General features: G+C 37.8%; 1 protein-coding gene across 3 annotated transcripts in view; it reads left to right on the forward strand.

The window, feature by feature from the left end:
• LOC117369007 (nectin-2-like) overlaps positions 1 to 11271 on the forward strand; it is a 162866-nt gene extending 151595 nt beyond the window's left edge. For all 3 annotated transcript variants that reach the window (XM_033962879.1, XM_033962881.1, XM_033962882.1), the window contains exon 9: positions 10453 to 11271. In XM_033962879.1, the coding sequence (XP_033818770.1) occupies positions 10453 to 10641 (189 nt within the window). In that variant the 3' untranslated portion in view covers positions 10642 to 11271. The remainder of the gene's footprint in view (positions 1 to 10452) is intronic.
• Positions 11272 to 13132: the final 1861 nt, after the last annotated feature.

Consider the following 13132-nt stretch of genomic DNA (forward strand, 5'->3'; position numbering starts at 1 on the left):
CCTCTACATACTCTAGGGCTCGGGAGTCGGCCTGGGTCTGTGACTTTGGGAAAAAAATATTACCTAGCAGTTCTTCTGGAGTCTGGCGCAAAACGCCTGTGTTCTGAGTCTAGGGACTCTTTTGGTGGGGCACATGTGCCTCAACACATCCTTGCCATGGTTGCAGGATGTGGCTTTTCACCAAAATGTATTCGGCTTCTCTAGAAAGTGTATTCTACAGACCCCACTCGTTTGACACGACCGGCAAGCACATCAGGGCCTTCTCAGCCTGTTGCGCCAGTGGCAGAGCTTCCTGTTTGAGAACCCTCTCGTCCTGCGGTGGTAGATCTCAATTGCAGTAGTTTCCATTAAGATGATATGTCTCTGCTGTTTCCCAGCACTGCTTTTATTTTGGATCCGGGCGGGTCTAGTCATTTCGGTTGCCCTGAGAGTTCGGATTTGGGTGATGACCCTTCTGTACACAGACTTTTTATAAGCATGGTTCTGTTCATCTTTTCATTCCTGATGTTCTTAAAGAGCTCAAATTGGATCCTCCACCTTAAACTTCTCAGGCTTCGGTCATATTGGTTTTTCTGGATGGTTTTTAGGAAGTTTATAAGCTCTATATGCAGATCCCCGGGCGTTTATATTACTAAATGGGACTCTCTCTTCTCCCTTTAAAATATCGAGAGGAACTCGCCAAGGATGCCCTTTATCCCCGCTATTGTTTCTCCTCTATTTAGAGCCATTATTATGCACTTTGAAAAGAGATGTTCATGTTAAGGGTATTAGTATTAAAGGTCATGAATTGAAAGTACTGACTTTTGCTGATGATCTTATGCTGATTTTAACAGATCCAGAAAGATCCTTATCACATTTACTTGATGCTTTGGCTGAATATGGTTTTTCATTCTGATTTTAAGTTGAATTATCAAAAATCAATGGCTCTCCCTTTTCAAACTACATTACCAAAATGATGGATTGGTACTTTTCCTTTAACATGGACATCAGAAAAAATAGTATATTTAGGAATCATTAAGTAAATGTACAGCCTTTACTAGATAAGACTAAAACAAAGATTTTGACATGGAAAAATTTTCCTATATCACTAATGGGACACATTGCCCTTTTATAATATGATGATTTTACATGGATGGTTATACATTTAACAAATGTTGCCTTTAGCTTTTACATGACAAGTTGAGCCTCAATTGGATAAAATGCTTAGAGGGTTTCTGTGGCAAGGAAAACGATCTCGTCTCCCTTTATGTAAAATGACTTTATCAATTCATAAAGGTGGTCTTGGCTTGTTGTCTTTTAAGGAGATTTGTAGAATGGAGGAAAAAAAATCCTCAGAAGTCCAGAGGAGTTAATGCTATGGAGTGAGTGCTGGTGCATAGTTGGAATGCAAGGAACTGAAGCAGGTCTGTGTGAGTGTACTACATTATGTGTGATAACACTTCTTTTAAGGAATAAATATCTTTCCTTGGCAAAAAAAAAAAAACACCCCTTAATGTATTCATATCAATTCAATGTGTGATACAATAAAGAATGTAATTAAGCATAAACCAGCACTTATTTCCCAACAGGACCCGTTTCACAAGCAAGCTTCTTCAGGGGATCCAAGTGCTGTGTCTGAAAAAAACATAAGAACATAAGAAGTGCCTCAGCTGGGTCAGACCAGAGGTCCATCATGCCCAGAAGTCCGCTCACGTGGCGGCCCAACAGGTCCAGGACCTGTATAGTAACCCTCTATCTATACCCTTCTATCCCTTTTTCCTTCAGGAAATTATCTAATCCCTTCGTGAACCCCAATACCGTACTTTGTCCTATCACTCCCTCTGGAAGCACATTTCAGGTGTCCACCACCCTTTGGGTGAAGAACTTCCTAGCATTGGTTCTGAATCTGTCCCCTCTTAATTTTCCGAATGCCCTCTCGTTCTTGTATTTATCGAAAGTTTGAAGAATCTGTCCCTCTCCACTTTCTCTATGCCCTTCATGATCTTGTAAGTTTCTGTCATATCCCCTCTAAGTCTCCACTTTTCCAGGGAAAAGAACCCCAGTTTCTCTAATCTTTCAGCATATGAAAGGTTTTCCATCCCTTTTATCAATCGCGTCGCTCTTTTCTGAACCCTCTCGAGTATCGCCATATCCTTCTTAAGGTGCAGCGACCAATACTGGATGCAGTACTCCAGATGCAGGCGCACCATCGCCCGATACAACGGCAGGATAACTTCTTTCGTTCTGGTTGTAATACCTTTCTTGATTATACCTAGCATTCTATTCGCCTTCTTAGTGGCTGCTGCGCACTGTGCCGACAGCTTCATTGTGTTGTCCACTAATACCTCCAAGTCCTTTTCTTGGGTACTTTCACCCATTTCCAGCCCTCCCATCGTATAGCTGTACTTTGGGTTTCTGTTTCCTACATGCAAGACTTTACATTTTTCTACATTAAACTTCATCTGCCATCTCGTCGCCCACTCCCCTAGTTTGTTCAGGTCCCTTTATAAATCTTCACAGTCCTCTTTAGTCCTAACTCCTAGTTTGATGTCGTCCATGAATTTTATTACTTCGCACTTCGCCCCTGTTTCTAGATCATTTATAAATACATTGAACAGCAGCGGTCTGAGTACCGACCCCTGCAGAACACCACTCGTGACCCTCCGCCAGTCCGCGTAGTGGCCCTTCACTCCTACCCTTTGCTTCCTACCCTCCAATCAATTTTTGATCCATCTATGTACGTCTCCTTCCACCCCATGGTTCTTCAGTTTCCATAGTAGGCGTTCATTGGGTACCTTATCAAAGGCTTTTTGGAAATCTAAGTATATGATGTCTATGGGGTCCCCTTTATCCATTTGTTCATTCCTTCGAAGAAGTGCAATAAGTTCGTTTGGCACGATCTTCCCTTGCAGAAGCCATGTTGGCTTGTTTTCAACAATTTATTCCTTTCTAGATGCTCATCGATGCTGCCTTTTATCAGCGCTTCCGCATCTTCCCCAGAACCGAAGTCAAACTCTGTAGTTTCCCGGGTCACCTCTCGATCATTTTTTAAAGAGGCATAATATTAGCTATCTTCCAATCCTCCGGTTTGACGCCTGTTTTCAAGGATAGATTACAAACCTGCTGTAGTAGTTCCGCTATTTCCTCCTTTAGTTCTTTCAATACCCTAGGGTGGATTCCGCCCGGGCCCGGAGATTTGTCTGTTTTTAATCTATTTATCTGCTTGTATACGTCTTCAAGGCTAACCTCCATGGATGTTAAATTTTTCTGCTTGATCTCCTTTGAAGATTTTTTCAGTTTTTAATCAGTTATCAGATTTCATCGAAAAAACCAATATTTTACACCCAAATCAGACAGGCTTTAGGCAACACCACTCAACAGAATATTCATTACTAGGTATGACCACATCCATACATTATTTCTTAGATCACCACCAGTCAGTTCTATTAATTTCACTAGACCTTTCAGCCGCTTTCGACACTATCGACCATGAGCTTCTATTAAACAGGCTTCAATCTATTGGTGTTTCGGACCAGGTTTTTTCCTGGTTTCAATCTTACTTTTCCGATCGTACATCTTCCGTGTTATTCAATAATGAAATTTCTAATAATGTCTCTCTAACATACGGTGTTCCGCAAGGTTCAATATTATCTCCACTACTATTCAATATTTTTCTTGCACCACTTCTTACTCTATGTCAGTCCATCGGTTTTAATGTCTTTGCTTATGCCGATGACATCCAATTATTACATCCCATCGATACTAATAACCCTTTGGATATTTCAACAATAACCACGAAACTAGAAAAAATATCAGATTGGTTAAATTTCAATCGGCTTGCGTTGAACATAAATAAATCAAACATAATGCTCTTTCCCTGGAAAGATAATTTAAGTATTAATTCCCCAATCACTATCAAGGGCATCCCGTTACAAGAAGTCAAAAAAATAAAAATCTTAGGGATTATATTTGATAATAAACTCACTTTTCACGATCATATTAGCAGTGTCGTCAAGTTATCTTTTTTTAGGCTCAGACAAATTCGTTCTATTTCCCAATTTCTTTGTGAAAAATCTCTTAAAATTCTTATCCATTCTTTCGTTTTATCCAGAATAGATTATTGTAATTCTCTGTATAATGGTATTGCTCAAAAGGAACTTAAACGCCTTCAGATTATTCAAAACACTTCTATAAAATTGATTACAAAAGCAAGGAAATTTGACCATGTGACACCTCTTCTTAGGGAAGCACATTGGTTACCAGTCACCCACCGATTATCTTATAAAATATGCCTGCTTACATACAAAACTCTTCTTTTCAAAACCCCAGCATTCATTCACAAATATTTGATTCCATATACTACTAATCGAACATTAAGATCCACAGAACAACATCTGCTATCGGTCCCCTCTCTTAAATTCATAAATACTCGACGACAAGTTATCTTTTCTGTTTCAGCACCCCAAATCTGGAATTCTCTCCCTATCTATCTAAGGGAAGAAACAAACATAGAAAAATTCAAAGGTAACCTGAAGAGTTTTCTCTTTAAAGATGCCTTTTCTATTTAATCCTCTCTACACAAATTAATAACAATTCTTTTACCTCTAATCTTTTACTGAAGTACTCAGTTTTTTCCCTTCCTCATGTATTTTCCTTACCTGTTTTTTTTTCTATTTTTAACATATATTGTAACTTTTACCCCCCCTTTTCCTTATGTATCATGTTTTGTCTCGTTTTGTATTTTTTCTGTCAATAATGTGTTCAGTCTTATTTAGTATATGATTCCCCTTTTTTATTGTATTTTTAATAACATGTACATCGCTTAGAATGTAGATTAAGCGATTAATCAAACTTTTAATAAACTTGAAACTTGAAACTTGCTTGTATACGTCTTCAAGGCTAACCTCCATGGATGTTAAATTTTTCTGCTTGATCTCCTTTGAAGATTTTTTCAGGTTCCAACTCTAAGGGACTTCAATGCTGCTTGCAATTCCTTAATTGATATTGGCTTTTCTAAACTTTCTTTTATATGCTCAGGAACTTTCGGCCCCTTGATTAAATTTAAAAATTCCAATCCATCTTTTTCTTTATCTAAATAAGGCTCAGAAGAATACAGATCTTTCAGGTGGAGATGGTTTTACAGTAGAGTTTTATAAATCATTCCAAATTACTCTATTACCATATTTACTAAATTTATATCAAAATCAACTAACTAATGGTTGTATTACAGGTACCATGGCGGAATCATTAACTATAGTCTTGCCAAAGCCAAATAAAGATCCCACTCTGGTTTCAAATTACAGGCCTATTTCTTTAATTAATGTTGATGGAAAACTTTTAGCTAAAACTTTAGCAATACATTTGGGTAAAGCTCTCCCTTTTATTATTGGATGCATCAAACTGGATTCGTTGCTCAAAGACATTCTTGCATATGTTGAATTTATCAAAAGCTTTAAATGATCTGGCTTTTTCTGTATCCCTTGATGCAGAGAAGGCCTTTGATTGTGTTGAATGGACCTTCATGTATCAAGCGTTGGATTGGTTTGGTATTGGTTCAGGATTTATACAAATGGTTCAAACATTGTATAGCTCCCCTGTTGCTAAATTGTATATTAATAATAATTTCTCAGATGGCTTTAGGTTGCAGAGGGGGGTTAGACAAGGCTGTCCTTTATCTCCTCTGCTTTTTGATATTGTATTGGAACCCCTGTTACTAGCTATTCAGCAAGCAGATGAGATTCAGGTATTCCTCGTAGAGATCGGGAATATAAGGTCTCGTCTTACCCAGATGATATATTGCTCTATTTGAGAAATCCTGAGACAACCATTCCTTGCTTACTTGAAATGATTGAGAAATTTGGAAAATTTTCAGGTTACAAGATAAATTGGAGTAAAACAGAAATTCTTCCACTCAAATGTCCATTGTACAAAAGGTTTGTTTGATTCATTTCCCTTTCTATGGAGGGAAGATGGAATAAAATATTTAGGTATTTGGATTAAAAATACAATGGAAGAAACAATAAAAATAAATGTAAAATCGAATAAAATATTTAGGTATTTGGATTAAAAATACAATGGAAGAAACAATAAAAATAAATGTAAAATCGTTATTACAGAAGGTCACAGAAATGTGTGAGCAATGGAATCCTTTACATCTTTCATGGTGGGGGAGAGTCCAAACTATTAAGATGATGATCTTGCCTGTGGTTTGTTATCAGATGGGTATGTTGCCGGTTTATTTTCAAGGGCCCTTTTATAAAAAATTAAATAGTATTCTCATAAAATTTATTTGGCTGGGTAAAACTCCCAGAGTAGCCTTGGTATCTTTACAAAGGCCAATTTCAGAGGGACGGGTAAATTTTCCCAATTTTTATAGGTATCATCAAGCCTATATTTTGTGCCAGGGTATGTATTGGGTCCTCCCAGAGCTCATGGAAAAACTCCCAGATTGGTTGTGGCTTGAATGGCAACTCATGTCTCCTTTGCACCTTTGTCATGTGCTCAGTATCAAAATGCCTAGTTACAGTAAAGATAACAGAATATTAGCTGATACATGGAAAACATTGCATTATGTAAGTAATTTAACAACAATTCCAATTCACAAATCTACAAATCAATCTATATGGCTGAACTCCAAGATTCAAATTGGCGGAGAAAGGCTTGCCTGGAAGCATTGGATGATAGCAGGAATATGTTTATTAGATGATGTTATCTCTAATGGTAAAATGCTTGAATTTTCACATAAATATGGCCTTAATAAATCAGAAAGTTTTAGATGGTTGCAACTGAAGCATGCCATTCAGGCGGGGGTTCCCTGACTGGAAAAACCTTAATAATCAATATAGTATGGAGTATGCGTTTAGGCGGACTTCTTGGGTCACCAGGCCACCCAGTGGTATAAATTGCTGACTGGATTTATTAAAAAGAAACCAAACACTGGTCTGAGAGACATTTGGAGCATTGAGATCAAGCATCAAATTACTGCGTCTCAATGGCCACGAATTTGGACTTGGAGGATGAGATGTACAGTGTTGGCATCTGAGACAAACTTGGTTTTTTCTGTTACATAGAGCATTATGGACCCCTGTTCGGTTACAAAAATTGGATAGCTCTAAGTCTAATAAATGTTGGCAATGCTTGAGAGGGTTCAGAGGAGAGCGACGAAAATGGTAAAAGGGATGGAGAACCTTTCCTATGCAGACAGGTTGGATAGGCTGGGGCTCTTCTCCCTGGAAAAGCAGAGACTCAGAGGAAACATGATAGAGACTTTCGAGATCATGAAAGATATAGAGAAGGTAGAAAGGGACAGATTCTTCAGCCTATTGGGAACCACAAGAACAAGGGGGCACTCAGAGAAATTGAAAGGGGACAGGTTTAGAATCAATGCTAGGAAATTCTTTTTCACTCAAAGGGTAGTGGACACCTGGAACGCGCTTCCAGAGTTATAATAGGACAGAGTACCCTACCGGGCTTCAAGGAAGGATTGGATAAATTCCTGAAGAACACAGGGGTTGAGGGATACAGATAGAGGTAGAGATAAGTTATGAAAGGGCTTACAGAGAAGGATAAGGGGATTAAAAGGGCTTGGACGCCGATCACCTTACAGGTCATGAACCTGATGGTCCATCACAGGAGCAGACTGCTGGGCGCGATGGACCTCTGGTCTGACCCAGCGGAGGCAACTTCTTATGTTCTTATTATTCTATTGTCCATTTATTATGAATTTCTGGAAATCAATTTGGGACCAAATTAATTGTTTATTAGATAACCCAGTGGCATTATCATATGATACTGTGCTATTTGGTAGGGCAATGAGAGCAAAAAGTCAGATTTTTACAAATAATAATAAATTATTACTTATAATGACTGGGGTTGCCATTCAACAAATTACGTATAATTGGAAAAATTGGAGTAGATTAAATTATAATTTCTGGTAGATTTCCTTTTGTCATGTTTATAAAATGGAAAGATTTATTGCAATACAGTACGGTTTTTTCAGGAAATTTCAGGATGTGTGGGAGCCATTTACAAAGTATTGTACCGATTAGATGACATTTTATTTTTTTTTTTCCCCTTAAATTTACAAATTTAATTGTGAGGGGGGGAGGGGAGGGTAAATTTATTGTTACATATTGTATAAGGTATTGATTATATGATAAGAATGGGTGGGCAGGGTGGGAGATAAGAGCATATTATTTGTACCATTGATGATTATTAAGTGTTATATTTATTGTTAATTTGTTTGGATATATTGTTACACTTACTGTAAATTTGAAAATGAATAAAGAATAAAAAAAAAAAAGATTTTTTCAGGTTCCGGCACATTGGATGCGTCCTCCTTTGTAAATACTGACGAAAAAAAACATGTTTAGTCTGTCCGCCACTTCTTTTTCCTCCTTCGCCACTCCTTTCCTATCTCCGTCATCTAGGGGACCCACCTCTTCCCTTGCCGGCTGCTTCCCTTTAACATATCTGAAGAACGGTCTAAAATTTCCTGCTTCCCTGGCTAGCTTCTCTTCATATTCTCTTTTTGCTCTTCTAACCATGAGGTGACATTCTTTTTGATGCTTCCTGTGCTCTTTCCAGTTCTCACCAGTTTTGTCCTTTTTCGATTTCCGGAATGAATTTTTCTTATTGCCTATCGCTTTCTTCACTTCTTTAGTTATCCATGCTGGGTCTTTTGTTTGGCTCTTTTTGCTTCCTTTTCTAAATCTAAGTCATACATTGAATAAAACAAAGGACATAGCCATTTGGAAAATGCGTCAAGCACCAAAAAATGTAACAAAAAAGAAAATATAATTTGAAAAACAATAATGAAAGAACTTGGAAAAAATGCACCATAAAGAGCATACACTTATAGCACCCCTCTTAATGGTTCCCAGATAAATGGCAAAATGAAATGGTGCTCTAAAAAAATGCTGAGGAAAACCTCCACCCATTATTTGGAGGAAACAGTGAGAACAGGCAATCTGGAGCCCGGCAAAGGCTCACAACTGAACAACTGCTACTGCCAAATATCACTAGGAAAGGTGCAACAGAGCCACACTGGTTGACAAAAATATATAGCCATACTTTGCAATACGCTGTAACAGTACGAGGTGCAATTAAAAAAAAAAAATCAACAACACTGCCCATCCTACTTTATCTGCTCTAAATTTAAGCATGGACTCTTTCCTCTTCAAGATCCTGCAAAGTACATATGATGTGGATGGACTAGTGTTGAAAACAGTATATTGGGCTTGCTGGACCTTTCATTTGACCCAGTATGACAGTTCTTAAATTCTGTATGCATGTGTCTAGGCTTTGTTTTGTGTGAGTGTGCACATCTAAGTCTGGGTGTTGTGTATATGTGCATTTCTGGAGTTTACTTTTTGTTTGTGACTATGTTACGGTGAATTATTGTACACTGCAGACGCTGTACTCTTAACTGCCTCTGTCATAAAGATGCATTGGGCCATTTTTTTGGAGGGGGGGCTTAATTTCTCTGGAACCTCCAGTCTGAGCTGACCCATGTTTGATTTTTATATTTATTTTCCCCATATTTCTTCTTCATACTAAATTTGATTCCAGTCTGTTAAATTTTAGTTATTTTGTCACTTGTCAGCCAGACGGAGAGACATTCTTGACCCCTTATATTTAATGTGTGTTTTATCATTCCCTCTGTGAGAAATTTGGTGACCTTTTCTTTGTTTGCTTTAAAAATTCCCTAACTCCTGCTTGTCTTGTCTGTTTTGATTAGATTGTAAGTTCTAAGATTAGTAGTAGTAAGAATAAAAAAGAAATGAGAGTGGAATACTGTGGGTGGGAGACCTTCATCCTCCTATTTAAAGTGCCAGTGGGAAGAAGTTGACTCAGAGTATGAGATTAACTTAAACTAAACTAAACCTTAGGTTTGTATACCGCGCCATCTCCATGGTGATAGAGCTCAGCACGGTTTACAGGGATTGTAATCAGAAAGGAACTCCAGAGAAAGGGTTAGATGAAGATCGGAGGAAAGAAGAATGTTAAAGAGCTAGGATGACAGATGAGGAGGGAGTGATTAAATTTTTGGGAAAAGCCAGGTTTTCAGATGTTTACGGAAGGGTTGGAGAGCACTCAGGTTCCGAAGAGGGGAGGTAAGGTTATTCCAGAGCTCGGTGAATCTGAGGAGGAGGGAAGTCCCCAGTTTTCCTGGGTGGGAAATGCCTTTTAATGAGGGGAAGGATAGTTTTGATTTTTGGGTGGGTCTGGTGGTACTAAGATTCGAGGAATTCCAGGACTTATTACAGTAAAAATATAGAAGACAGCATAGAATCTAGCTAGGCACATTTTACTCTCATCGTACAGTTAATCACTGTTCATAAAGTAAGGGAGCTGGAAAGTGGCAGATATAGCTCTTTTGGGGGTGGATGGGGGAGCTTTGGTATCTTGTGAGTGTTGTATTTGAAGAGGCATCTCCTTGTTTTTTCATAATTTTCTGCTACCTGCCTGCAGGAACATCTCAAATACCGAGAGGTGCTGATAACTGAGGATTGCATGGATTTCCGGTGCATGCCCAACCCCAACATGGATGATGACTATCTGGAGCAGATCAACCCTATTTATAATGAATTGTCATACCCAGCCTCTGTTTCCTGTCAGGAAGACAAGGGTTTTGTTATGTCTAGAGCCATGTATGTCTAGCAAACTTCAGCCTGCATCTGCGCTCTGGTCTGTTTAGTTCCCACAGCTGCACACATCAATAAGTGGCTGTTATATTTTGCAAGTAACACCAAGGTGTCATAGAAGCATTCATCATCCTGGAAGTTATTGAAATTGCATGATGGAGAAGAGCCTTAAAACTTGCATTTCAGCTGGGAGTTATTCTGTGGTTCTGTAACTGATGAGGATAGAAAGGAAAGAAACAAAGCATTATGTTTGGTCTTGTGTTTTCTGTACAGTAAGAGGAAAAGTACCTCTTTTTGGCAGAGCAGCATTACACAAGCAAATGTCCAGCCTTGAGTGATTTTATTAAAACATGATAGAAGCTGCTGCACATATTTCCAATGGACTTCTTTTTTACAGAGATGCTTCAGTTTCTGAAAGGAATAGTCCATCTTGCCTTGTTTTGTTTAAATTTCACATAGTACCAATTTTACTCATAGCTGCTAGTATATGTCTCTAATGTAGTAAACCATTAGAAGCTGTACTCTCTGGACTATATAATGTTTTAAGATTAGGAATCTGACTTGATTTTAATACCACAGCTCTATTGGTTCTGGCCTCATGATATATCTGTGAACTTTTCCATAAACTGTAAATTACTTGTCTGTGTCTGGGTGACTTGTCCTTGGTGTTAAGAGATGCAGTGCCTGGGAAGGTAAATGACAAGAAGGTGACTTGATATTTAAAACTAAATCAATTTCCAGTTATCTTTTTGAGTCTCTTCACTGAGACTACAGACACCAAAAGCACTCAAGTTACTGGAAGTGAAAAAACTAGGCTGGATTTAGTGATTCAGAAATTATTAGAATCATATTTGTACTTTAAGGACTGTATAGATTGCAACATCTTGAATTGGTTTAATGTGAGTGGTTTTCCATTTTAATTTCAATATCTTTTGCTTCTATTGCTATCCAAAGACAGTATAAATCCTTAGCAGCCCCTTGCATCCTGGCTATGCATTTCTCAGTAAGGTTAACCCTAAGTAGAACCATTAAAGCAAAAGTTATTGATCCAGAGACCTTTATCTGCTCAGTAGAAATGAGAGAAAACAAGTCAAGCTTGTTAGGGTTTATGTAGAACTTAATATGTAGTTTACAAGTGCACCAAAATCTAAATAAGTTGGAGAAAAATCTTTAAACTCAATTCACAAATTAAACAATATAACTAATAAAGTGAATTTAAATAATAAACAATGTTTAAAAATCATTAAAAATGATTTTAAGAGTGCTCAGTGTGATATCTTATTCAAAACCAGCAGATTGTAAGAATGAAGATATATGATCTTTACATCATTGCTCTCACCTCCCTACCAGCCCTAAACATCTTGTTGAATATAAACTGTTCAAGCAAACTTATATGCTATTTAAAGCGAAACACGATCGGTGTTGAGGAAATGAGGAAATGTTGGACACTTTGCTTTAGCTTTCAGACTAAGATGTTTTAGCTACACGTTGATTTTCATTTTGGTTTTTGTGGTTGATGTGGAGACTCACTTTATCCAATACTATTTCCTAACCAGCTATAACAACATGGAGTAACAACATGGAATAATTCATTGCACTAAATAAGTTAACATCAACGAGCAGCCCTTAAAGACAATACTCTTTGAATAAACTCATTCATGAGTGGTGAACTTTACAATATCTTTCAATCAAATTGACATCTTGTGAATTCAGCTAAGTATTCATCTATATACATCTTTTATTATAAGTTTGCTTGAACAGTTTATATTCAACAAGATGTTTAGGGCTGGTAGGGAGGTGAGTGCAATGATGTAAAGATCATATATCTTCATTCTTACAATCTGCTGGTTTTGAATAAGATATCACACTGAGCACTCTTAAAATCATTTTTAATGATTTTTAAACATTGTTTATTATTTAAATTCACTTTATTAGTTATATTGTTTACAAGTGCACACCTATTTCATGTCTGTAAGCAAATTACTAGCTCACACTACTGACCTCTACAGTATCTTCAAAGGATTGTCTATGGGGAAATTGATGCTTATTTGGAAAATTATTTAGTGAATTATAAATGGTAGTGCCCCCATGGAAGAGGAGCAACACAACAATTAAATTCCCTTCACTGTTTAGGCGTATTAGTTGTACCTGAAGAGGATGAAAAGGAAAGAGACAGGGTCTCTTAAAGACTAGATCAGGGCTGCCCAAGTCCGGTCCTCGAGATCTACTGGCAGGTCAGGTTTTCAGGATATCCACAATGAATATGCATGAGAGAGATTTGCCTGGACTGCCTTCTTGGTATGCAAATCTCTCTCATGCATAATCATTGCGGATATCCTGAAAACCTGGCCTGCCAGTAGATCTCGAGGACCGGACTTGGGCAGCCCTGGACTAGATAACTACTGCTGGCTTTGTATGCTCCTTGTCCATGATGTTCTCTTGCCAGCATAAGGCTGATTTTGTACCATCAACTTAAATTTACAAAACTGCACATGTCATGCTATCAA

This window comes from Geotrypetes seraphini, chromosome 11 (genome assembly GCF_902459505.1).
Source record: "Geotrypetes seraphini chromosome 11, aGeoSer1.1, whole genome shotgun sequence".
Lineage (NCBI taxonomy): Eukaryota > Metazoa > Chordata > Amphibia > Gymnophiona > Dermophiidae > Geotrypetes > Geotrypetes seraphini.